The 26965-nt window shown below is 35.5% G+C and overlaps 1 protein-coding gene and 1 pseudogene across 3 annotated transcripts; one reads left to right on the forward strand and one right to left on the reverse strand.

Moving 5' to 3' along the window:
• The first annotated feature begins 1878 nt into the window (after positions 1 to 1878).
• On the forward strand, positions 1879 to 23356 carry LOC129316817 (protein CHROMATIN REMODELING 20). Of its 3 annotated transcripts, none has more exons than XM_054961195.1 (26): positions 1879 to 2076; positions 2946 to 3068; positions 3260 to 3322; positions 3932 to 4027; positions 4107 to 4199; positions 4717 to 4907; positions 4993 to 5230; positions 6851 to 6964; positions 7750 to 7833; positions 8209 to 8766; positions 10006 to 10301; positions 10869 to 10959; positions 11042 to 11257; positions 13280 to 13399; positions 14028 to 14194; positions 14533 to 14674; positions 14753 to 14902; positions 14988 to 15043; positions 15127 to 15430; positions 16753 to 16888; positions 18935 to 18996; positions 19188 to 19414; positions 20262 to 20465; positions 22070 to 22148; positions 22218 to 22450; positions 22665 to 23356. In XM_054961195.1, the coding sequence occupies exons 2-26, from the start codon at positions 2952 to 2954 to the stop codon at positions 23047 to 23049; spliced, it is 4422 nt and encodes a 1473-aa protein (XP_054817170.1). In that variant the 5' UTR covers positions 1879 to 2076; positions 2946 to 2951; the 3' UTR covers positions 23050 to 23356. The 3 variants fall into 3 exon arrangements, with proteins under 3 accessions (XP_054817170.1, XP_054817163.1, XP_054817178.1); XM_054961188.1 differs by having other exon boundaries at positions 2952 to 3068; XM_054961203.1 differs by lacking the exons at positions 1879 to 2076; positions 2946 to 3068 and having other exon boundaries at positions 3939 to 4027.
• Positions 23357 to 23898: 542 nt separating this feature from the next.
• On the reverse strand, positions 23899 to 26522 carry LOC129316837 (hypothetical protein At1g04090-like; annotated as a pseudogene).
• Positions 26523 to 26965: the final 443 nt, after the last annotated feature.

A 26965-nucleotide genomic window follows, 5' to 3' on the forward strand; every position in this document is an offset into this window, starting at 1 on the left:
ATAGTTAATCCCTAATTATTGTGGTAGTGTATGGAGTAATGGTTAATTGTGTGGAACAATTTAAGCTTTTTACGTACCACCCTCACATTAATACCAAGATTTAGAGATATGATGGATATGCTTTTGGCATTACTTTCAATTTTAGGGATTTGTTCTTCCGCCATCAGTCCCACCTTTAATTTCTTCCCAGTGCATGGATGTTTTGATTTTCCTTTCTTTTGTTCCCAGCATTAGATGCAGTTCTTAGCTAATTTTTGCTCTTAGATCCTACTTTTGCATTTGATTTCATTTTGTTCGTGAAGGTGGATTACAAAGGGTGAATGTGATGGTTGCTTCTATTTATCAATTCAAATAGCATTATTATGAATTATGAAGGTGGATTATAGAGAATGACTGGATGTTTGTTGTTTTCCAAATGTAATCTCATTAAACATTCTAAATAGCATTGTTTATGTTCGACTTATAGAGAGGAGAGGGTGTGGAGGAGAGCACATAAATCATTACAAGATGATGACATGGTTTGTACGGCAAATATTTCTTTTTTTTCCCCACGGGTGTATAGTAGTGTTTGATGTCTGTATTTAGCTAGGTAATGAAAAGTAACTATAATAATCATTCTTGTCATTTTGCTTCCAACACCTGTCATCCAAGTTTCACCACCAAGGAATGAGAAAGTTAAGGCTAGTGAATGATAAGTATTGCTATAAATAGTTTACTAGTTCGTTAGTTGTGAAGCATATATAATAACAAGTAAATTTAGTAAATTAACAGAATTGATATAGGAGATTAACAAGTCACATTAAATGAAATGTGGGTTTGTTTTGTAAACTATACGAAGCATAACAACAAGTAAACATAATAAATTAACAAATCTAATATAGGAAATTAAGAAGTGATATTAAATAAATAACTCGAGTGTAAATCTTTATATGAATCTAGTTCAAAGATCTATTTCAATATCATGGCTAATGTTATTGTAAGTATTAGGGAAGACATGCATTAACCTTGCAAATGGTTGTCCTGTATAATTAATATTGTAAAAGTAGCATTTTAGTCTTAACAAGTAACACAAAAGAATTTATAATTGAGATTTCACAATTTATAAGTGAAGTTGAGGAAATTTACATTAATTTGAAGACAAGTATATTGTCAAACTTCACTAGACATTTTGCTCATAAAGTTAGTAATTTTATAAGTCATTTATAGACTTACACACATAAGGTACTTAACAAGTAACATTACAAACTTTACAAGTAACGTGTGACCATTTACAAGTAATATTATATTAATTTTTTCCCTTACCTCCAATCTTAATTACCAATGCACCTTATAATAAGTGAGAGAAACATTTAAACAAATACTTAGATCAATAAATACAAGGGGTAAAATGAAATTTTTTTATATGTATTACGTTGCTTTTGTTTTCAATTAAGATTAGTTGAAGAGAAATGCTTACATTTTAGATTGAAGAGTGTGGTTTTATTTACAATGAATATTGTATTAGTAATATTCTAACACTAACAATATAAGCGAATTTATAAGTAAGATTTTACAATTTATAGGTGAAAATTAAGAAAATTTACAGTAATTTAAAAACAAGTATATTATTAGACTTCATAAAACATTTTTCCTGTGAAATTATTAATTTAACAAGCCATGCATATATTTACACATGTAATACCATTCATATTAGATAAGCCTCATGCGGTGGTAAATGGAACATATAAAAATTATAAAGATATCACGAGGCCAGGTCCTATGAAAATAAAAAGAATAAAGAAATAGATGGATGGCGTGAAAAAAAAAAAAATGGGGTGTTACCTGTAATTTTGAAATACTATTTGAGTCTGGTTTAAATTTTTTTTTTAAAAAACCCTAATTTCGCCGCGTACGGACAGGTGATTGCTGTCCGGGGAAGGGCGGGGAAAATCGCGAGGCACGGCAAGCAGGACAGTCCCAACTCCCAACCTATTTGATTCACAGGTCGCAGCGATTTTACTGGTTCGGACGCTCTACACCACCTAAATGTCCATAAGCGAACACTATCAAGCCATCCGTATTGCTTGAGCAGTTAAGGTATATTACGCTTCGATATTTGCATTGGTTTTTACATTTTCATTGCCCTATTTTGATCAAGACATCGCTGGTTTGGAAGTTCTCTCTGGGCCTTGGTCCTTGTCACAGTATATGTGACACCTGTTTTGCTTCTCTTTCTGGGCTCGCTTATGCTAGTCTTAGATGTTTCTTGTGATAGACACAGCCAATGCGATCATCTACTGCGCGTATCCTAATTTCCGGACAGAAATTCAGTCATTGAAGGAATGACACAAAATGCTGAAGATTTCAAATTTACATGCCAGCAAGTTCGTGTTCTGGTAGCTCCTGTCTTGCAGGAATGACATAGAATACTGTTTTTAGTAATTTTGAAAATCTAGAGATCTAGAATGATGTAGTTAAATCTGTATACATGAAATGCCGGTGAACCAGATGGGAAGGGTGGCTTAGAATTCGCTGCCCAAGTCGAATAGCAAAGCTTCAGCTGGCTCCCCTTGTCTTGTTTTAAGTTCGTAGGCAACTAGTGTCTATAATCTTCTTAAAATCTCATTTGAGAAACCTGTTTTGCTTGTATATTGTTTTATATTTTAAATTTGTGTAACCATTCGTCTGAAACAACTAAATAGACTTTTTGTGGGTATTAATTTAGCTTTGTTGTTTCTGTTGACATTAGTAGAATCTTGCCTTCATAAGAACAAGGACAGTTAGCGGGTTGTAAATTCAAACCCATCAGCTACATATAGCTGACTTAATGATTTGAGAAAGAGAAACCATTATCTCAAGCACCTTTGCTTTTTTTCTCTGAGAAGGTTGCACTTGATGTAAAATAGTTGATCCAGTTTAGTGTGCAGTATAGTAAGATTGTGAATTCTTTTTATTGTTCATGTAAGTTTCAGATGGAGGGAAAGACTGAGGAAGTCGAAGATATTGGAAGTGCATCTAGTGGTTCATTTATTGATGATTCAGATGATGGATATTCAACTTCTGAATTAGATGACAAAGCACATCTGGAGGTGAATCATGTTGATATTTTCTTTTTTGCTTACTTTTATGTCTCAACATTTTGACGATAAATTAAAAGATGCGCTCTCTCTCTCTCTATATATATATATAGCCTTATCTGAGAATTTGCTTCCCTGATGTTAGTTAATGCTTTGAAGCTATATGCATTTATTATTGTATAAGGTTCATGTTATTTATGCAGGAACCTTTGACTGAGGAAGAAATTGAAGGTCTGATTGCTGAGTTGTTAGAAGTTGAGAGCAAGGTACAATTATTTATTATTCTACTGTTATACTTGAGTACCTATTATCACTTATTTGCATGAGTAAATACATGCATACACTCATATGCATGAGCATGCAATAGCATGCAATAGTGGCAGATAGTTAATTTGTTATGCTGTTTAATGATCCAATACATATAATCTTCTTTCATGTATTATTCCTAATTTCTGACTTGTATCTTCTCTTTATATGATATTCAACTTCTAATTTCTTTTCATAGTTTCTTCTTTCAATGAGTAAATCCTACACTTTTTTTTTTTTGGGATAAAAGAAGAATTTAGTAAGCAGAGGAAGACTTCTTCAGGCATAACAGCAGACTTGTATATTCACTTCTAGACTTTTCTGGGGCTTCAATAAGCTGTTTATTAAAAAGAAACTAGATAATAAAGCAGGTTAGCTTAAGATATCCTTTAAAAAGAAACAAGAAAACACAGGGGACATATGAAACGAGAAATAGCTATAGGGAAAAACATAATTCAAACAGCAATAGTGCTTTTGTGTTAGGGAAATGTTCAACATTTTTCTTTTATTTTTTATTTTTTTTTGCACATCACAAGGTACAAATGGAGTTTCTCTAATATTTATTTTAGGCTGCAGAGGCTCAAGAAGCTCTCGAGGAGGAGTCTCTTAACAAAGTAGGGATCGAGGTTAGGCGAGAGTTGGAGCAAACTCTTCAAGGCGATGATGTTAGATTCTCCTCTTATCTATCATTTTATGGTTCTCATTGTTTTAACTTCTGATTTGTGCGTTTTCACTTGTCTGTAGTTGGAATCTGCTGTTGCAGATGAGATGACTACTTTAAAAGAAGAGTGGGAAGCTGTTCTGGATGACCTTGAGACTGAAAGTGCCTATTTACTGGTTTGCTTCTAACTTATATACAAAAGAAGAAAATTAGTGGGGAAAAACAGGGAAAATACAACTATGTCGGAGGACTAGTTGTCTTTCAATTCAATATTCAATTCAAATATTCAAATAATATATAAAAAACAAAATAAAAGATTAAGAAATATTAACGAAGTTGGCATGTCTCCAGCATTAGCAATGCTCTTCAATCTCTCTGCAGATCTGATAGAGAGACTTCTTTAAAACATCCATGTATAGGGGTCTAAAGATGGGTCATAAACACTGCCCTATCTCACTACATGCTCATGTAATGGAGGTTCCCTTAAAAGGAGGTGCTGCTACCTGCAGTTATAGTACACATTTTGGTTTATTAGTATTGGTCCCCTTCTCTTTTTTGTTCTGTAAGCTGATACTGTGAGGTGTTTGAATTTTATGTGGTTGATATGTTTGGCAGTTCTCTTGGAGCTTTCATAGTTCTTTTAAAAATGTGCTCATCTTTTGCTCTTCTGTACATTCATATTATTTTGAGTAGGAACAACTTGATATGGCTGGTGTTGAGCTGCCAAGGCTTTATAAGTGGATAGAAAGGGAGGCTCCTAATGGTTGTTTGACTGAAGCTTGGAAAAAGAGGAATCATTGGGTAGGTACTCAGGCAACTGAAGAATTTTCTGAGTCAGTTGCCGATGCTGAGAAGTATCTACAAGTCTACAGACCTGTTAGAAGGTATGATTTCTGTATGGAAATTTTTTATCTCTGGGCCTGGCAGTATTTGGCTATAATCTTCTATGGATATTTTGTGGTGGTCCAGACGACATGGTAAATTATTGGAAGAGGGTGCCAGTGGTTTTCTTCAAAAAAAGCTTGATGAATCCAGTGAACCAGTAAAAGAAAAAGCTGAGGTAGATTGGGGTATGTTTAACAAAATATTTCACAACAGTGGTGATGCTGATGCTTCATTTGGCAGCAAGAATTGGGCTTCTGTTTATTTGGCCAGCACTCCACAGCAAGCTGCATTGATGGCACTTGAATTTCCTGGTGTCAATGAGGTGACAAATGTGCTGTGGATGTCTTTTGCCTTCCTATGTTATTTGTATATGGCTAGTTGACTTTTACGAAAAAGGGTTAGCGATACAAAAATAATGTAGAAATTCAAGATTTAATTTTCCTTTGAACTTATTATTGTTCTTAAATGGAAGCAATATTACATTGACAGACAATATAAAGGAAATAGACTTATGCTTTGATGGGTACTCAATGGGATGGGAAACCTTCCCCAAAAGCTTTCCAATTTTCTATTGAGGTGGGAGAACCATTGCACTCAATTTTCCCATAGAGTAAAGCATCTCATACTATTTAACGTGAGACTTTGTCATCTCATGCTGTCGTAGTCTCTATTGATTGGCTACCCTTGGAGAGATTATGTCCTTGTAGCTATGAAAGACATGGTGATGTAGGACAAGGAGAAAGAGGGGGAGGGGGAGGGGAAGTAGGAGAAATCAAGGGAGAAAGAGAGAGAAAGATATAAGGGAGAATAGAGAACAAATAATCTTGACACTGCTATACAAGGGAAAAAGAGAAAGAAGCGTAGAAAGGAGGGAGTAGAGAATTTGAGGGAGAGTCAGATGGCAAATGATCACATTTCTGTTCGTCAATATGCAAAATTCTTAAAACCCTAGGGCTATTTATTTAGTCCTAAGCACAGTCATTAACATTAAAATAGTAATAATCTAAATCTAAACCAACTTAGACCTCAACAAGATAGGATAAAATAGGATAAATGCTAATTTAAATTCAAAATAAGTTAAAAACCTAACTTTTCAAATGAGAATAATTAATAACACATAACTTTTAGGTTTTCCTATGCCTGACATAGGCTTTCCATTCTCCATCACACAGAATTTTGGGGGGAAAAGATGGGGTTTGGGCCTAAAATTTTGGAAGACATATGAATGAAGAAAGAAACGGAATGAGGATAAGTTGAACAAAGGGGTAAAATGGGAAAATGGCAGCAGCAGCAAATATGACTATGAGCCCATTTGTTTAAGATTAAAAATAAGTAATTTTTAAGTAGTTTAGAGGTTTTATAAAAAGAGATTTATTTTGTAGAGATTTTGTAAAAAGCAGACATTATTTTATGTTTGGTTATAATAGTAAAAAAGTGATTATTAGCTAGTTATTTTTCTTGATTTTTGTTTTATGAAAATGATTTATTATTATATTATTTTAAAATTTTATAGTATATTTGCATATGTTGCCTCTTTAAAATACTCTTTCTCAACTTCTGAAAATAATCAGAAATATGCTTTTTTTTTTCCTTTCAGATTTTGATTATTTTTAAAAGTTTAAACAAACAAAATAAAAACTTACAAAATAGATTTTTTTCAAAAAATAAGTGATTTTTTCATTGAATAAGCTGAAACAAACGGGCCCTATATGTAATGCTGTTTGTGAGGTGCTTTGTAAATGCCAGATTCTAAGCAGTATTTGTTGTATTGTCCTCTAAAGAGCATTCCTAGCGTGTGTTCTTCAATGTGTTTCAATACATCATCTCAGCTGTTTTCCTTAGCAATTTCTTTTGCTAGACTTTCACCATAAATCATGTGCTTGTTCTATTGTTCCTTAGTTTCCTGGTTAATTTTTTTGTTCTTGGAAACACATTTTATCAGGTGGAGGAGATTGATGACATTGATGGAACTTCTACCGATCCATTTATTGCAGCCGCAATTGCAAATGAAAAGGAACTAGAGCTTACTGATGAGCAGAAGAGAAAATTTAAAAAGGTCTGTCATTGTTTGGGCAATCAGTTATCATAATCCTTTATATCATGTATAGATATATCGTAACTTATGTCTGACAGTTGTTTTATATCCAATAATTATGAAGAATGGACAGAGGAAAAGTGGGTTGTTGGAAGACATTCCTTGTCCAGTGGATTTTGAACCTACATGCTGTTGTGCATTTGTGGAAAAGCTGTAGACTGTAGCAGATTAGTGGACACCAGTCGTTATGTTTTGTTGATGTGCCAGTAGTAGAAAAATTATAATACTCACGAATGACTGTTATTTTGTTGGTTAAAGATGTTCTGCAGCATATGGTTTTGCCTTAGATGCTAATTATTTTAAAGGGAACATGCTACTTATTCAAATGCCTGGCAAGTGTGTTGGTAGTTTTTCTTTTTAATTATCACTGCCAGGTATGAATGAACTAATTAATGCAGTTGAATGCCATTTTTGTTGTCTCAATTTGTACCATGCAGGGTAACAGATTTATGGACTTTTTTTTTTTAATGGGAAATTGTAGTTTAACACCTTTTTAGTTTTTCTTAGCATAGTCTCATTTTTTTTTAAACGTGAAAAAAAAAAAACATTTGATCAGCCAGGGGTATTGGCCCTGCCTCCATTTACTATAATCATATCCATATATGCCCCTACACCTTCCTTTTTATCACTGATATGATATTTCAGTGTCTCTGTGTTTACAAGTATGTCATTTCAGCTTTTTTTCTTTTTCTTTTTTTTAACTTTTCATCAGGAATCTGATTGTACAATTCTCATGAATTTGATAGGTCAAAGAAGAAGAAGATGTGATTGTTGATCGGAAGCTTCAAATCCATTTAAAACGAAGGAGGTATCAAAAGAATAAAAAACAGGTGAATTTATGATTATGTTTCTCATTTTTTTTATCCTCTGGTGTCTGGTTGACCCATAAATTGGATGATGTCATTTTCGAAGCTATTGAGGACATACTGTTGTATATTTTATTATTTAATATTTAATTTTATGAAAATAGCATGTTGTAATTGGTGGTTATTAATATCTCATATTATTTTATCCAAATAGTTTTTATTCAGAATTTCAGATTATTGATGTTGTGATTGGGTTATTAAGATTGGTTAATCTATTATGTGGTATTGAGCATTGACAGCTAATTATAGGAAACCATGTGACTTATCCGTGACTGAATTAATCTTATCTTTGCTCTTTGCTGTTATGACATCCTGTCACTGATTCTGAATTTATTTCAGAGGGAAACTATAGAGAGTGTCCAACAGAAGTCTTCATTTATTGATTGCTCTAATCCTGATATGAAGGAAGAAACTTGTGACGATGATGGCGAAAAGGTGACTAACAATGAAGTTGGGTGTCTGAATACAAAAACTGATAATATTGAAGATCTGGAGAGCAGTTATGACCATGACAAAGTGAAGCCTATGAATATTGGCCCTTTGTCAGAGCTCTCTAAATCTTTATTGCCTGATGTCAATCACAGAGGTACCAAGCGACTAAATGATGGTGAAGAGTATTATGATGCTAAAAAGGGTCGAACTACTATCAACAGTGGTGATGAAGCTGATGCAGTTGAAAATAATATAGTTAGGAATGCAAATGCATTAGATGATCAGTCTGAGATGCAAGGCACTTGTACCAGCATTGCTGATTGTCTTCCTTCACAGCATCTGGATAAGAAATTTTGCTGCACTGTTTGTGATAAAGTGGCTTTTGAAGTTCACCAACATCCTCTTTTGAAAGTGATTATTTGCAGGGATTGCTATTCTTTAACGGAAGGAAAGAAACGTGTGAAGGTATGGGTGGGTGCAAAGCCGATAATGTTTTCAAGTGAGATTATTCAGTGCTCATTTCAGTTTTAGAATATTAGTAAATCTAGCTATTGGTTTTAAAAGTTTGATTACAAGTTTTTGATTTTTCAGCCTCCTTGATATGTTTAGTTGTCTTTTTTTGGATAAAAAGGAAATTTTCTTTGAAAGAGGAAAAGTATGAAGTGTTGAGGATGACAAATCCTCAAAATCTAACAAAATTCTAATAAGCTTACAGTTAGTGTAGAAGAGCTTTCCAGTCGCTTGGGATGTTAGAAATGTAGACTCCCTTCAAATGCTTGTGAACCAGGCATAGAAGATTCGCCATATAAACAGCTATACCCCATAAAATATTTAAATATAAAGGTATGCCCTTGAAAATATAAGCATTTATATAGTTCAGATCCCTGTTATTGAGAGGATCTTCACATGATTCAGTTGTCAAATCTGGGCTGTCCTTATTTGATATGGACAGTGAAGGAATAAGTGGGGTGAATATTCTGGCTCAGATCCATTCATTGCACACCTGCTGGGGAAAAGAGCCCAAAGGGGCCACCGGACCTGCAACATGTGATTTTTGTTTATCCTATCAAGTATCGGCGTCCAAAGTTGGATTTCAGCATTGAATGAGCTTCGGATCTCCGCATTGACTTCTGAAGAACAAGCTTTTCCTTTGTAGGAGAATGAATGAGGAAATGAAAACGTTATTTATGAGAGTGAGTACTAGAAGGGTCAAGAGTCTAAACTCTCATATCATGACCAGAGGAAAAAGAATCAGAATCAGAACCAGAACCAGTAAAGACTCTAGAATCTGAAGCTCACTACTTTATAGTTTCTATGATTCAAGTTTTTTTTGGAGGGGGGGAGTGAAAATTCCAACAATTAGAATTAGAATTATAGACAATGAAGAAATTTTGAATTGGATAGTCATACAAAGTAGAAAATCAGTTAAGATAAGCTTCAGAAAATTAACCTGAAAGAAGTGTTCTAAAATTTTATAGGAATATAGTGCATTGTTCTGGTAAATGATTTGAGGAAGCCTTTGCAAGCTTTTGTGTGAATATAAATTTGTTTTGGAATCTTAATTATAAAAGACTTTAAGTTTGGCTTTGTGCTGGCCTGCTGTGTATAATTTAACGCATGATATTCGGAAATGCTGCAAATGTCTCATTTATTGTCTGTTGCCTTTTAATGGGAAATTTATTGAGCCATTTTTTTTTGTCTCAGGATCTCAATCCTGATAGCTCTGCGTGTTATTGTGCATGGTGTGGAGGAAGCAATGAATTAGTTAGCTGCAAGTCATGCAAAGTGTTATTCTGCAACAACTGCATAAAGAAGAATCTTGGTGCAGAATTCCTTTCTGAAGTTCAGACCACTGGTTGGCATTGTTGTTGCTGTCAGCCAAATCTCTTGCAAGGACTATCATCACAACTAGAGAAAGCTATGGGATCTGTCGACACATCAGTTTCCAGCTCCAGTAGTGATTCAGATAATTCACATGCAGAGATTGATGTTACTATCAGGTGCATTGATCCTATAAATTTTAATTTTTTAATTGTGGGCATCATGTAAGTTTTTATCTTGTTTCATTTCAATTCCTATAGAATCAATGCAATTTCTTGATTTTTTTTTCCCAATCTTATTATTGGCTATCAAGAGCAAACCTTGTATTATTGTCTCTCTTCCTGAGGATTCTGATTTTGAATGTTAATTCATCATGATTGCCTTTATCGTATTATTTTATTGATGTAGAATTGTTTAACGCATCCTTGGCCAAGGTGTTCTGTTCTCTTTTCTATTTGACAGGCTTGCAAGGAGAAAATCTTGATTTTCTTGCCATCAATGTTTTTAAGTAACACAAGTTGAGATCTTATCAATCAATGCTTTTGCCTGTATTATTGAGGATCGCAATTTTTTTGACAAGTTTATGTCGTTTCTTTCTGAAATTTATTTATTTTTGGAGTGAATGTATCAATTTGAAAAATTCATCAACAATTTTTTTTCTTGTTTATTGATGCATTAGCTTCATAAAAAGCCATTAATTTGAGATGTTTATTATTATGAAATGCCTTTTTTTATTTGGATATCAGTTCTAAGCGAAAGCGCAAAAAGAAGATTAGGAGGATCCTTGATGATGCTGAATTAGGAGAGGAAACAAAAAGGAAAATTGCAATAGAAAAGGTTGAATATTGTTTGTTTGGTGTGTTTGTGCCCAACCTACTTCTGTTTCCCAGATTGTTTATCATTCTTTCTATCTTTATAGGAGCGTCAGGAACGTTTGGAGTCTCTGCGAGTACAGTTTTCTGCCTCATCTAACATCATGGGATCTTCTGGATGCAACGGGAATTTATCTGAAGGTGCAAGTTCTGAAGTCCTAGGTGACGCTTTAACAGGCTATGTAGTGAATGTTGTGAGGGAAAAAGGTGAAGAGGCTGTCAGAATTCCTCCTAGTACATCAGCCAAACTGAAAGCTCATCAGGTTTATATTATGTGTTTGCACTTTCAGATTATGGTTAATGTGTTTATTTCCTGCATATTTTTTTCCCATTGTGCCTTCTGGATTTGACTTTTGATTATGCTTGTCCTCACCAAGATCCTTTGTAACTTACTCTTTTCTTAGTACTCCATTGGGTAGTCTATACCAATTGATGCTGGAATTTGGGATCTTACTTGTATGTTAATGTGCTGATAACTACATTTTATAACACTTCACTTGGAATGATGGAGAACCTTCCCCCTGAAGCTAACTATTGAGGTGAGGAGAGTGGGGGGCCATGTTTCATATGCAACGGAAAGGAATGGAAATTGATGAATTAAGAAAAGAAAAAATAAAATACAAAAAAACAAAGCAAATGCCTAAAATACCCCTATTTCACTGGGGAAGAAAAGGCTCCCTTGTCTCCTTTGACCTTCATCTCCCCAGCCACCGTCTATGTCTAGGTTATCTTCACTAATACAACACAGACATCATAAATCCACAAAAATCAACATTTAATTTGGAAATCATCAACATTTCAATGGTCCCTTGTCTTCCTTGCTTGCGAATGACTTCACCAGAAACCACTCCTTGTAAAATGATGCTGTCAAACCAAGATAGTGGCGGAGCAAGGCTAAGTAGTTGGCAACAACCAATGTCAAAGAAGAAGCCACTGACCACTACAAGCAGATCTGCAGACAACATGAAGACCAACCAACAAAAGATGAGCAGATCTATTTGAGAAGCGAGCAAGCGATAGTTGCTAGACAAACAACCTTTGACAATGATGAAGGGGGACTAGTTGGGAATTTCCTACCTTGGAAAATCGCTTCCCACCAAGAGTAGGAGGAGGCAGGCTTCCTGTGGATGAAGGAAAATTTGGAATTCTCTCTCCTAGAAAATGGTGCGGCCAAGTGTGTTTTGTGAAGGAAAGGAAGCCCTTTTCCTTTTCCATCCCCTAATTTTCAGCCTGCCAAAATGCCCCTTAAGCATCCCATTTTAGCTTTGTCCTTGTCAGTGATAATCTTGGAAGCTGACACACCTTAATATGTTATTATGGCCAGAAGTGATTACAAAAAGTTCCAAGTCTCTTTATGACAGGCATTAGGAATAGGAATGATCCTTAATCTCACTTGACCTCTTGTGTTCTAGTCATTTGTAGGAATGATCCTTAACATCACTTATCTTCTGTTTGGATGAGAAGAAAAGTTGAGAGGAAAGAAAATGGAGAGAAGAGAAAATTGAAAAGAAAATGTTATCACTCATTGTGTTTGGATGGGCAGGAGAAAAAAGAGAGGAAAGAAAATGAATAAAAATTATTATGACTATAATACCCTTATATTAGTATATATCATATCTAATGTGATTATCTTTGTAAAAATAAATTGAAAGAATAAATTATATTAAAATTGACATCATCAAAATAATTTAAAATCAAGTTAGTTGTTAAAAAAATGTAAAAAGCTAAAGACGCAAATTCTGTTTCTATTTCTTAAAATCAAATTAATTATATTAAAATCAACATCATCAAATCAAATTATATTAAAATTAGTTGTTAAAATTAAATTAGTTCTAGAAAGCTAAAGACACAAATTTTTATGGAGATCAAAATCTGATTGTTTGTGAGGAACTAATGTAGTTGAAGCAGGCAGAAGAGGGGGAGAGAGGAGAGGGTAGATAGTGGAAGTAAGAATTTACTCTCAAAATCTCTTCACCTTTGGGTAGAAAAGTTGGGAGGAAAATGTGATGGGTTTCACACTTCATTTTTTTCCTAATTTTTCTCCTCTCACTTTTTCTTTTTCATCCAAACAGGGGAAAATGTATTTTCTCTCCTGTTTTCCTCTCATATTTTCTTTCTTCTCATGTTTTCTCTCTAACCAAACAGAGCATTAAAGTCTTGTGTTCTGGTCATGCTTTTTTTTTTTTTTGCAGTGCCTCCTCCTTGGGCATCTAAAATGCTTTTACCTGGATTTGTTTTGGCTTGTCTTTCCTACCCTTTACTCAGCATTCATTTTTCAATTACAGATTGCAGGAATAAGATTTATGTGGGAGAATATAATACAGTCAATCAGAAAAGTGAAGTCCGGGGATAAAGGTCTTGGCTGTATTCTCGCTCATACAATGGGCCTTGGCAAAACCTTTCAGGTATTCTACTTATTCTGGGGATTTTAAATATGTGCATAAAATTAAAGAATAAATTCTTGTTCTGTCAAAATTGCTCGACCGTCTAGGTGTCATTAGTAGGTGCCACTTTAGTGGGATGGATGGTCAGTTGTAATCTTGTCAGAACATTATCCAATTATGAAACATCTAGACTAGAGAGAATTTGATTGCAAGTTGGAGCAAGGTTTGCTTTAAGGGATGCAAGAGCAAGGCACAGCATGTGTTTTAAAAATAGAAGTGCACAAAATAAGGTGGAAGAGGGTGTGAGAAAAGAAGGGAAGAGAGGAACGAATGATCAGAATGATGCATGGGCACTAGTAGCCCTCTTACCATGGAAGGAAAGAGCACAAATGAGAATGGAAACGTAGTCTCTGAATTTTGACATACATGTGCATCTTATTTATGGTAGATGTACAAGGCAAGGAAATAATGGCTAATAATTGCAAAATTAAATCAGCCTAATTAATCATAATCATCCTAATCCAAGGAAACTAATCAGTCATAGTCATCCTACTTAGTTACAATTAGTGATAAATCAAATCATAATTAACATCATGCACTTCTATCTTTGCTGGTTAATGGTTTTGGTCTGATCAACTGGCCATTTTAGGTGATAACTTTCTTGTACACAGCAATGAGAAGCACTGATCTGGGGTTAAGAACTGCACTTATTGTCACACCTGTCAATGTTCTGCACAATTGGCGGCAAGAGTTTATCAAATGGAGGCCATCAGAAGTAAAACCGCTGAGGGTCTTCATGCTGGAAGATGTATCAAGGTTTTCTTGCTATTTTTATATTTCTATTAGATTCAATGAGATTCTAAACAGTCTCAGCAAAGCCTATTCAGAGACATTGGTCACATAATAATATATTGACATATCCTGTATATGAAACACTGAAACTGATTTAGTAGCTTTGCAACATTTAAAACATATTAATAAGGACCATTCCACTGACTACTGAACTTGCATCTACCACTCTACATTGTGCCTTTTTTTAATCATTTAACATTTTGTTGCATGATTGCTATTGATAACATTTCTTTCTTTTTTCTGCACATTTCCTACTCAATGGTGAAGTTGTTTTGTTCCTAACTTAATTTTCCTTTTGCCAGGGATAGGAGAGCTGAAATACTTGCAAAATGGAGAAAAAAAGGTGGCATATTTCTGATTGGCTATACTGCTTTCCGAAATTTGTCTTTTGGAAAGCATGTGAAAGATCGACACACTGCCCGAGAAATTTGTCATGCTTTGCAGGTAACACAATGTGCTGGTTCCTTTGTTGTATATGATTATCATTTGCATTCATTTGACGATGTCTGCTTGTTACTGAAGGATGGACCAGATATACTTGTTTGTGATGAAGCCCATATGATAAAGAATATAAAGGCTGACATAACCCAAGCCTTGAAACAAGTAAAATGCCATAGAAGAATTGCACTGACTGGATCACCTCTTCAAAACAATCTTATGGAATATTATTGTGTAAGTTTTCAAGGATGTTACAACTTGGACGACTTTTAAGTCATTGTACTTATTGTTTGACCCAACAGTATTATATCTGAATCAGATGGTTGATTTTGTAAGAGAAGGTTTTCTTGGAAGCAGTCATGAATTTAGGAATCGGCAAGTCTTTCTTCACTCATCTATCTGATTGTTATAGTTTTTTAGCATATGAATATCTTTGAAAATTCTTTCCTTATGTGCAGCTTCCAAAATCCTATAGAGAATGGTCAACATACTAATTCTACGCTGGATGATGTGAAGATTATGAACCAAAGGTCTCACATCCTCTATGAACAATTAAAAGGCTTTGTTCAACGAATGGACATGAATGTGGTGAAAAAGGATTTGCCTCCCAAAACTGTCTTTGTGATAAGTGTCAAGCTTTCTCCCTTACAGAGAAAATTGTACAAGAGATTCCTTGACGTGCATGGATTCACAAATGACCGGGCTTCTAATGAAAAAATGAGAAAGAAATGTTTTTTTGTTGGGTACCAGGCTTTAGCTCAGGTATGTATGTCTTTGTACAACTTGGCATATGATTCAATTGGCAAAACATTGTCATTACGCATTAAATTGATCTGATGTAGAAGCAATGGCTTTTAACGTTGTGTAAATTTATAGATTGGTAAGTTTAAAAAAAAAAATTGTTGTTGTCTTTAGAATGCTTTTAAAGGCACTTCTTTTTACTTTACTAGTTTGTTAATTATATAATTATATTGGAAAATCTACTGCCATAATATTAATAGGTAAATTACCATAATACTGAATTCAAATTATGGTCTTGTCGTGTATGAGGCGCACATTCTAGTGATTACCATCTTGCTCACCAACTTAGAAATTTCAATTGCTCGTGGCTACAACTTTCATTTTTGCCTCCTTACAATAGTTATGTAAACCATAAAGCACTAGGAATTCAAGAATAAGTCTTATTCTTTAACAAAAGGTAAATAGTGAACTTGGTTTGATTGCACATACGAGTTTGCAAGCTGTGCTATTTTGAATTATTATTATCATTTATCGTTATTTCTGCAATGCTGGTACTCCTCAACCCATCTTACTTTATATTATGCCTTTTGGGGATGATCCTATATTCAGTTGTCAAAAAATATAAATTGCCATAATCATCTAAAATTCAAGATGGTAAGTATTTATTCAGGTTGAAAAAAAAAAAAGAAATGCAAGTGTTTATACGGATACCATATTGAATTTTTTGGGGATGATCCTATATTCAGTTGTCAAAAAATATAAATTGCCATAATCATCTAAAATTCAAGATGGTAAGTATTTATTCAGGTTGAAAAAAAAAAAAAGAAATGCAAGTGTTTATACGGATACCATATTGAATTTTTTTTTTTAAGCTCCAGTTATCGCCCATTAGTTTGTCATGTTCAAAAAAAAAAAATCATGTTTTGGGCTGTATAATGAATTAACGATATGTCGATGGCAGCAAGTGATGTAGAACGAAGGGAAAGATGGGGAAGGAGAAGGAGAAAGAGGAAGAACAAGAGAGATTGTGAGATGTGTGGCAGCAGAAGTATAAAAAATGATTCAACAAGCGATAATCTCCTGATGAGAAAATGGCTATTTATAGAGATCTAAATACAATAATTAAATTAAAAACAATAACTTAATCCTAATCCTAAATAGAATAAAATAAAACCTAATATAAATATATTAGAAGAAAACCTACCTTAAAATGAAATAACTACTAAAACATCAAATAATTCTAACTATATTTGCCTTCAGCAAGTCTCTTGAATTTGCTATGTTATGGTTACTTCCTGTTTTCCCCAGTATATGGTGATAGAAAAGTTTCTTGTGTGTAGTAGATATGGAACCATCCTGGGATCTTGCAATTGACAAAAGAAGACAAGGACTATGTAAGACAAGAAGATGCAGTTGAGAATTTTCTTGTGGACGACAGCTCTAGTGACGAAAATTCTGATTATAACGTGCCTGTTGGAGGTAACCTCCATGTATATGTGGATATTGTAACCTTTCTCCCTCCCAATTTGCTTCCTTCTTTTTGTATCATAATTCATCTGCAGATAATATTGGTAATTGGTTGATTTAAGACCTTTTTATTAATGCAGTGGCTGGTTTTCAGAGATGCTGATATGTAAAGAATAAATAAATAAAGAGTAGTTTAGTTAGTTGGGGGCTAGTTAGATTCAATTGTAGTAAGATATTATGCTAAATTGAAAATACAGAACACAGTTCAGTTCTCCCTATTCTTTGTTTCCCTTTCTCTTGTCTTTTATCTCTTCCTCTCTCTCCTGTTTTCTCTTCTTTGCATCTCTTTCACTCCTCTGTTTCTCTCTTTCCCTTCTTTCAACCATAACAGTGGTATCCAGAGCCATTCTTTCCTCCCTCATATGCCCATATCCACTCCCAATCAAAGATGGCCGGCCAAACCAATACAAGACTTCAGATTGCTGAAAACCAGATTGAAGCACTCACTGCCCAAATAGCACAGCTTGTTCGCACCGTTGATGAGTCTCGAAATGGTGGAGGGTCCTCTTCCAACAATGGAGGCGGAATCCATCAACCCCAACCAGAATTTCCAAGATTCCAGAGAGACGACGTTCTTGGGTGGGTTTAGAAGTGCGAACATTATTTTCATTTGGATGAAACACCAGATTCTTGGAAGGTTACTGTGGCAAGTATTTACCTAGACATAGAGGCATTTCAGTGGCATCAATCTTTCAAGCAATTGAAATGGGGTGAACAGCTTTCTTAGGAAGATTATGTGGAAGCGATTAAAACTCGTTTCCAAGAAGACGTTGGTGTCGTAACAGTGAGACCAATGAAGCCCATTACTCTACAAGATGCATATAGTCTTGGCTGTTTACAAGAAATAAATGTTCAAGGTAGCAGAGGCGAACTGTGGCAGAAAACCTCTTCCTCTGGCTCTGTTGGTGATTCTTGGGTGTCTTCGCACCCTTCAAACAGCTGGGCATTGAACAAAAGGGAAGTCTTAAGTGTTGGTCCCAGCCACTAAAGTTGAAAATGACTAAAACACCCTCTATTGGATCTGTCTTGTTGAGTTCAGCATCTGATGCACAAGGTTCTATTCTCTCTTCGTATAAAGAAGCAATTTCTGATGTGAAATATTGAAAATATTGAACCCAGAGGAAAAGGCAAAGTACAGAGCCCAAAATATCATACATGTGGCATTTTCAGAAACGAAAGTTGTGTGAATTTTCTTTCATGGGCTTAAAGGAGCTTCGAAATTGGGTTACTCATGTTGGGCTGTACGAGGTGATAGGAATGTTAGAAAAAATATTAAATAAAAGGGCTGGATCGAAGTAAGGCTGATTATCACAGGAATATTAGTTTAATGGAGACACTTGCCTAATAAAGAAGCAACTTGGACGTCTCAGTTTAATTTTCAGAGGCAGCCTCCAGACTTTCCCATCTTTGACCCTTGAGGTCAAGGGTTTTTGAGGGGAAGGTATTAATATGTAAAGAATAAATAAATAAAGAATAGTTTAGTTAGTTGGGGGTTAGTTAGATTATGTTAGAATAAGGGGATGAAGGATCCTATATAAGGGATCCTAATTGTAGTCAGATATTATGCTAAATTGAAAATACAGAACATAGTTTAGTTCTCCCTATTCTCTGTTTCCCTTTCTCTCTCGTCTCTCGTCTCTTCCTCTCTCTCCTGTTTTCACTTCTTTCTTCCTCTTTCCTTCTCTTTCACTCCTCTGTTTCTCTCTCTGTCTTCTTCCAACCATAACAGATGCACATGTGTGCATGATTAGAAATAATCTTTTTTTAAGAGAATTTCAGATTGTTTTTATCAAAGTAGAATGAAGCCTGATTGTTTTTTTTTTTTTGGTTGTTCAATGATAGCACAGCATGTGTGTATACACCAATAACTATTACTTAGTAGACAGATATGTGTTAGTTGGAAGCTTAATTTTCTTCTTTTCTCAGTTATTTATCATCTACTGATTATATGCTCATGTATACATGTTTTGCCACGTTTGACAATTCCCTGCCTTACAGAGAAAGTTAGATGTGCAAATGAGCTTCTGCAAAGGAAAGATGAGAATGGGTTTTTTCTAAAGGTATGACAAGGAAGAGTTTCAGCTGACAAATCCTGTTTAAATCCCAATATGTCAAGATATAAATGAGATCCGCAGTTGCTTGGTTACCATCTTGTATTGTATTCTGTCCCCATCATTGGCTTAAAAACATCCTTTCATTATGTTTTTAAAACAGCCTTTTTTCAATATCGGTACTTCACATTGCTTTTCAGGGTTGGTGGAATGATCTTCTGCATGAAAAAAATTATAAAGAACTTGACTACAGTGGCAAAATGGTTTTGCTCGTGGACATACTAACCATGAGTTCTGATGTGGGTGACAAGGTGTTGGTTTTTAGCCAGAGCATACCAACACTAGACCTCATAGAACTTTATCTATCCAGACTACCTCGACGAGGCAAACATGGCAAATTTTGGAAGAAGGGAAAAGACTGGTATAGGTGTGTTCATTTCTTTTAATCTGTCTAACTTGCTACTCTTGTCAGTATTTTGATGTGGCTTTGTTCTACCAATGGCAATCAGTGAGAAAACATTGCTAATTTCTTTTTTTTTTTGTACTATGTTATTGCAATAGCTTTGTGCAATTCATGAAGCTTGACTCCACCTAGTGGGTTGAGGCTTGTTGTCGTTGTACTATGTTTTTGGGAATATCTGCTTTCTTCCACTATATACTGCTGGGATTTTCATTTTGCTTGCATCCTTCAAAAAGTCTATGGGTTGATCTCTGACATTTTCTGTGCTAGTTTTAGCTTCCGTTTTTAGATTTCAATATTGATATTGCATATTATCCTTTTGTTTTCTTTATGCCATTGATTCACATTATCCTTGCTTTTGTATTTTCCATTTGGCCTTAAATTTTTTCATTAGGTGGTGCTCTCCTAATTATAATATTTGAAAGAGCACCGCAGGTTTTAGGCTTAAAGCTTAAAATGTGAGTTCATCCATTAAAAGTACTGATATCTCTTATTGCTTGTACTGTAATTTTTCTTTCTGTTTATTGAGATCTGAGCAAAGCACCACACCTTTATGTGCTACCTTAAATAAACTGTTCTTGCATATGCGGAATATTTCTCCTCGTTTATCTTGCCCAGTTGGCAGTATAGTATATTTTTCTGTCTAATTGAGACTTCTAGATATCCTTAACACTTTGATATTAGTTTTAACCACATGTTAATTATTTTATTCCAAAGTTTATCTCAATTGACTACTATAGGAGCTTTGTGATGAATACTTTCAAATTAGGTGGACCCTATTTTGAGTTTTTTAATCTTTTTGCTTAATCTCTAGGCTGGATGGAAGGACAGAGAGCTCTGAAAGGCAGAAGATGGTTGAGAGGTTTAATGAGCCTTCCAATAAGAGAGTGAAGTGCACTCTTATTTCAACCAGAGCTGGTTCTTTGGGTATTAATCTCCATGCAGCTAATCGTGTTGTTATAGTTGATGGTTCTTGGAATCCAACATATGATCTCCAGGCCATCTATCGAGCTTGGAGGTAAGCTTCAAGCTTTTATATATCAATATCGAATTAAGGGAAAGTTACATCCAGGCCTTACCCAAGGAAATTAATCACAGATAAGGACCAACAATAAGTCCCATTCAAGGGAAAAAAAAAAAGTCATGTTCCCATTTTAATAGCAACTCGTTCTGCATTGATCTTTATTTGTGATTAGTTCTCTTGTGAGGGGGTTGAATGTGATTTTCTCTTGAATTAACCTTGTTGCAGAGTGAATTGTATGTTTCCATTGAAATATCCATTACACCCCTTTTGGTGTAATTAAAGACTTTTTGAAGGAAGTAGAACCAGAAAGGGGATAGAACTCAGTTTTAAATGTTTGGTATGTCAGAAAAAAATAGATGAAATCCTTATATAATTTTTGTTTGGTATGGATATGAGATAGATGAAAAAATAGATGGAATCTCCTTTCTCTTAGCGTTTCTTCTTTATCATCATCAATTAATTTCACCATTCTAGAAAGAATTTGGATTTTGAAAAAAAAAAAAAAAACTAATTTCACCATTCGAAGTTCAAAAATCCCAATTTCAATCTGGGATTCTGATTCCAACCATGCAAGCCAAAAATTGCTTTGTTTCGAACAAGCATGCTTGATGGCAATGGCATGGCGGGGGAAAGGAGGAAAGCAATGTCTGACATTTGTGAATGAGTCGGCTGATAATGATGGCAGCTTATCCTGACCCCCCAACCCGCAATGAATTGACACAGCTTATCCACTGAGATATTGAAGCCCAATGAAACGTTCAGCAACTTTCTCTCATCCTTGCTGGATTGGTGGCAAAGTTGCTGGTCAACAGACAAAGGAGGGCAAAAAACGTCATGCTAATGTTGGTTCCATAGAATAATCCGCTATAATTCCATTAACTTACAATAGAACCCATTCAAGCTATTTTGATGGAAGTGGGTTCAATGGAAATCATAAATCTAACCTACCAAGTATGTCACAGTAGGGAATCCATTTCTGATTCTGTTTCCTTATAATTTCTGCATACCAAATGGGTCCTACACGTGTTTCACATTATGATGTATATATTCGTGGGAGAAAAGTTAGCAAAAGCTAAAAGGTGTCAAATAGGCATGTCATCCATGCCTATGAAGTGCAAGTTTAATATTATCTGAATGTATGCCTCTTTGAATTATGCACTTGTTTTTGTGTTGCCAATCGAGCTACTGGTTTTTGTATCCCAAAACAAATCGAGCTACTGGCTCTCATATAGAAGGGGCTTGAGTGCCTTAGAGAGAATGTCACGGGTCCAATGGCTTTTCAGATAATTAGTTGTAACTGCTATTGACTTTATTCAGATTCAAATAAATTCCCCACTTGGCTCAGAATAGTTTGTCTGGTTTTACTACGGAAAGGAATCTTTAAAGGAAAAATCTTATATGCTGTTCTTTATATCTTTACTATCATGTGCCTTGATCAAAACATAACAAGTCCACTGTTTTCTATTAATAAGGTGATAGGTGTATGATTTTCTTCAATCAAACTATGCACTAAGGTTCACACAGTTTGATTATGCACAAGAGTTTAGTTTTCTATCAGTTGATCAAGGACATGCTTGGAAACCTTCTCCATGTTGCAGGTATGGCCAGAGAAAGCCTGTGTTTGCTTACCGATTGCTGGCTCATGGAACTATGGAAGACAAAATATATAAGCGCCAGGTAATGGAATGTGATTTGGCTTCTGTGGATGTTTGTGACATTCTAATGACAGTGAAATGGTTCATATAGGTAACAAAGGAGGGACTTGCTGCTAGAGTAGTTGACAGACAGCAAGTGTACAGGACTATATCTAAAGAAGAGATGTTACATCTCTTTGAGTTTGGTGATGATGAAAACTCTGAGACATTGGCTGAACTGAGCCAAGAGAATGGGCATTCAGTGGAACAGACAGTACCAAATTCAAATGGAATCAGCCATTCTGATAAGTTAATGGAAAGCTTACTTAGCAAGCATCGTCCAAAGTAGGTTTCTGAACTTGCCGCTATTTTATTTCGTTGTTATGATTTAGTATATTTGGCTGGTTTTGGAACAAATAAATTATAATTTTGAATGGGTAATTTTCTTGTAAAGCTTTGACAGTTAGACTGGACAAGTTTGTACCAGTAATAGCAGTATTTATGTAGAGACAAAGACTTGTCTATGCATCTGACGTCATCTGATGCGATATTTTGAAAGGTGGATTGCTAATTATCATGAACACGAAACCTTATTGCAAGAGAATGAAGAAGAAAAGCTATCGAAAGAGGAGCAAGACATGGCTTGGGAAGTATACAGGAAAACGTTAGAATGGGAGGAAGTGCAGAGAGTACCACTGGGTGAATCTCTGCCTGTTCAAAAACCACTAGAGCCAAACGCAGCACCCTCTGTATCAAAGACCCGCAGCCTCTCACCAACAAAGTTGAGGAACCATTTTCTAACGCGGAAATGCACCAACCTTTCACACTTGCTGACGCTTAGAAGTCAGGGCACTAAATTTGGTTGCAGCACAGTCTGTGGGGAATGCGCTCGAGAGATCAGATGGGAGGACTTGAAGAACAGAGATGGGAGAGTAAGAAGGTGAAGGATGATATAATTTTTACTTGCTTATATTTGCTTAACTAACTAATGTATCTGCTTATTGTTGTGAATGGCTAGTCCCCCTGGTCAATATATATATATATATATATATTGTAATAGATATAGTTGTAAATGGATTGGGCTTGATATTCAAAATCTTCTTGAAGAAATTGTATGGTTACTCGTGTTCTGTGGGACTATTTCCTACTGCTGGCGTGGCTTGAAGGCTAACCCATCTACGGCGGACTTATGCCTGTATGTAAATGAAGTACTACAGTATACAATTTGATTACAGTTGACCTGTTTTTGCATTTTGGGTTCATGGAAATTTATTATAGTCTTGGTAAGGAAATATTAGAAATATAAAGTCACCATAGATTATTGATAAAGAACATGTTGAGGATATGTCGCGGCAACTTCTGCGTGACTGTGTGTTGATTTTTAATTCTTATCTCAGTAATTCAGTTTTGAATTCGTCGCCATAGAGATGGTAACTCGTAACGTACCTGCTTTTCCGTGATATTTATGAAGTTTATTGTCCAAGGCTAGACTATTGGATAATAACGAAATATGTAGGTTGTCTTGTTTTAGGTATAGTTTTGTTTCGTTAGTTTTCCTTGTTTTCTTGACGCGGTCTCACTAAATAATATGGAAGTTTTAAGGGTGTTTGGAAACACGTAAGATAAGGCAGACATGATTTCACAATCTTCTCACACCGTTGAAACTAAATTCTTGCCATTCATATCTAAACTAAATTAACATGTAAAATCTTCTCAGACCAAACAGAAAATAATATGCAGAACCGCGTCGTAATTCTTGAATCACAGATAAATACCCAAACCATGACTACGTATTTCCATTTACATTCTCTATATTCACCAAATCCAAAAGAGTCTTAAAATTTACATTCCCCGTCAATTTCACCGTAGCTCTTGCCTCCACAGCAATTTTTTACATGATTATTTCAGTTTATATTGCATTAAATATTCATAACACTCTCAATGGGTATCATAAATTTTGATGCCCACGGGAATGATATAACTTACAACAGCAATCTGAGGCATGCCTAGTTTAAAATTGACCCGTGATGCGATGATAGTCAAGTGAAACATATTTCATCTCCTCACCAATTGTCTTGGACCAGTTGGCCCCTACTCGCCATAAAGCTCGATTGGAAACAGTTCAAAAACGTTCTTCAGTGAAAATCAGACAAACGCCGCAAATCGATAAGCTTTTTGATTGCGGAGCGTGAATCATAAAGAATGGTAGGACCCCACTCTCTCATATACTGGAACCAACATGGTTCTTCAATGGCTCCACCACCCAGATGCTCAGCAGCAGCAATCTAATATTTGATGCTTGAATCCACCAAAAGGCTGCTTCTACCTGCATCATTCCGTACTCCAATTCCAATTTAAGATGAACCCTGGAGGTAAGTCCCAGGATGAGGGAAGCTTGCATGCCCATTTTTTGATGAATAAACTACTGGTTTATTCCCCTCTATAAACTCCAGATCAAACGCGTTTGCCCATTCACCTCCACTATGCTGGGAGAAGAACACAGACCACAGCTCTCCTGTGAAATTGCTCACACGAAGTGTGAAGTGTTCCCAATCCCCCACATGTTCTCCTATCCTTTTCATTGCAATGTTCAGAAATCCCACTTTGATGGTAACAGGTCCGTTGAATGGACAGAAAACCCACATTGCAATATCAGTGAATGTTCCTCCCAAAGCTGGTTTTACATGAACATAGAGCACTGCACTCTTAATGTTTCCCTTCTTTAGATCATCTCTGGCTTTGCCATCATAACTTGGCAAATCTATCCAAAAAGCACCATCACCTATCCCTCCTCCAGGTAAATTGGAGCCCTTGTAATCTATAGCTTCTCCCCCCTCACCGCCTTCTTTATATAAAAGGGTTCCATTTTTGAAAAACCATCGAACCGATTATGGCAAATATATTTCATCAGGATGGAATAATACAGTGGGCCCATAACACTCAATAAGTGCATGAATCTGGTTGAGATTTGGCATTGCACCTAAGATGGAATCGAGATTCTTCAAGCATGAGATATCTATCTTTTGTTCGGGATCAAAGTGAGTGCTGCAGAAGGATGTCCCAACAGATAAACCTTTTCCCAACACACCTCTTTTCCCGGGTCTTATGTCAGAAAACTGATTCTCGAGAACCTGGAATTTGCTGCTAGTAATACATTACTAACCTCACAAGTTTCTGTGAGAACTTCTCTCACACATCTAACTTGTCCAACACTAGCCTCTTCTGGTTTGGTAGTGACCATAATACCCATAGTTTCGTAACCCGTCGGAGGGTTTGGCAACCAAAAGTAACCACGTCCATCATGTGGCGAATCAATGCTACATATTAATGAGTAGTTTAAGGGATTTTTCAGAGGTGGAGATTCTGACATGAAGCCATGGGTATGATTAGCTTGAAGTTCAAAAGAAGTGGCTTCACGAGCCACAAGAATATATCCTCTCAAAGGCTGATCATTGGACTAGCAATAGTAACCAAGGCAGAAAAAGCCATCGGGAACCTCCGCGGGTCTGTAAAACGTAACGCCGTGAGGTTTCGCATGCAAGTCAGCGTAGCTCCAACTCTCTCAAATTTGTCTATGCTCAAAATTTCTATTTCTCCAAGCATATTCTTCCACTAGCAAAACTGCCACCTGAGCCAGATCGTTGAGAAAAAAGTCGAAATGAATGAACATCTGATAAGGCTGCAGTGTTGAAAGGAACGACAAGGACATCAAGAAATTTAATCGACTTTTGGCTTCCCGGATTAGACCTCAATCAATTATCATACAAGCTGATCGGCAATATCAGCATGCTGTTTCCAAACCTCGGCATTTTGGGATACAGAGAATTCGGATGATCCCAGTTGAAACGTCAAATTAGTGAACCATTGCTTTCATTTTCAAAGGTAATTCAACATCCGTTAAAGGCCGGGCACCAAAAAGGAAAAAAAGAAAGAAAAAGAGGAGCCCAGCAAGTGTGTGTGTGTGTGTGTGTGTGTTACGACGGACAAGGTAATGGCCTTCTGAAGCCAAGAAACTTCACATGGGAATCTAGAAATGAGGATGGTAAATAATATATTGAACGGTAAGCATCACGATTAATACAGTACATGCAAAATGCAGATGATGAGTGGAATCGATGCCGCGCATGAGCAAAGACAAAGAAAAAAGAAGGAAGAGATGAGAAAAAGGAACAGAAAAAGAAACAATAAAAATAGCAATCAGAAACCAGGAGGCCATTGTGGAAGAGGCGAAGGCAGAGAGAAGGGCTGAGGGTACTGAGAGGGATAGAAGTGAGGGGCAGAATCAGCGCAGAGACAGTCGGCCCCAAACATCTCTTAAGCCCCAAGCTCGGCCATACGATTTTAGCCTCTGAAACCGCTAAATCTACAGGGTCTCTCCCCTTCATCAGAAACTCCGAATTCAGAGGGTTACAGTCGGAAAGAGAGAAAAGTTTATTTTATTAACCACGTGCCGTGCAAAGGATCCAACACGAGAATAATACATACATTATCAAATTATAAAACATTTGTTAAAAAGGTTTACTGTCTTAAAATACAAGATATTTTAAAAAAATTATAATTTTATTAAATAACCTTATTTTCATATTACAATTTATTTTCATCTATTTAAGGTTATTAAATAAAAAATATTTTAAAAAATTATATTTTTATTTTTAAAAAAATAAAATTATTAAGTATATTTAATAAAATTTATTAATATATGAGATTTTATTTAAAAATATTTTATAATGGAGGGAGGGTAATTTTTTTTATTGGGCCTTGTTTGATTGAAACCAAAAAAAAAAAGGTGGCGGCGTATGTGTATTGCCGGTTGGGATGTTTTTGTGGGAACCCATCCAACAAGAAGTTTTTCATGAGAAT

Source organism: Prosopis cineraria, unplaced genomic scaffold, assembly GCF_029017545.1.
Source record: "Prosopis cineraria cultivar Desert tree isolate PC_DT_omini unplaced genomic scaffold, ASM2901754v1 PC1, whole genome shotgun sequence".
Lineage (NCBI taxonomy): Eukaryota > Viridiplantae > Streptophyta > Magnoliopsida > Fabales > Fabaceae > Prosopis > Prosopis cineraria.

Coding starts and splice junctions, on each gene's coding strand:
- LOC129316817 (XM_054961195.1), top strand. CDS start 2,952: ATGGAGGGAAAGACTGAGGAAGTCGAAGATATTGGAAGTGCATCTAGT. Junction 4,200..4,716: donor CTGAAAGTGCCTATTTACTG/GTTTGCTTCTAA, acceptor TATTTTGAGTAG/GAACAACTTGATATGGCTGG. Junction 14,675..14,752: donor AAATTTGTCATGCTTTGCAG/GTAACACAATGT, acceptor TTGTTACTGAAG/GATGGACCAGATATACTTGT.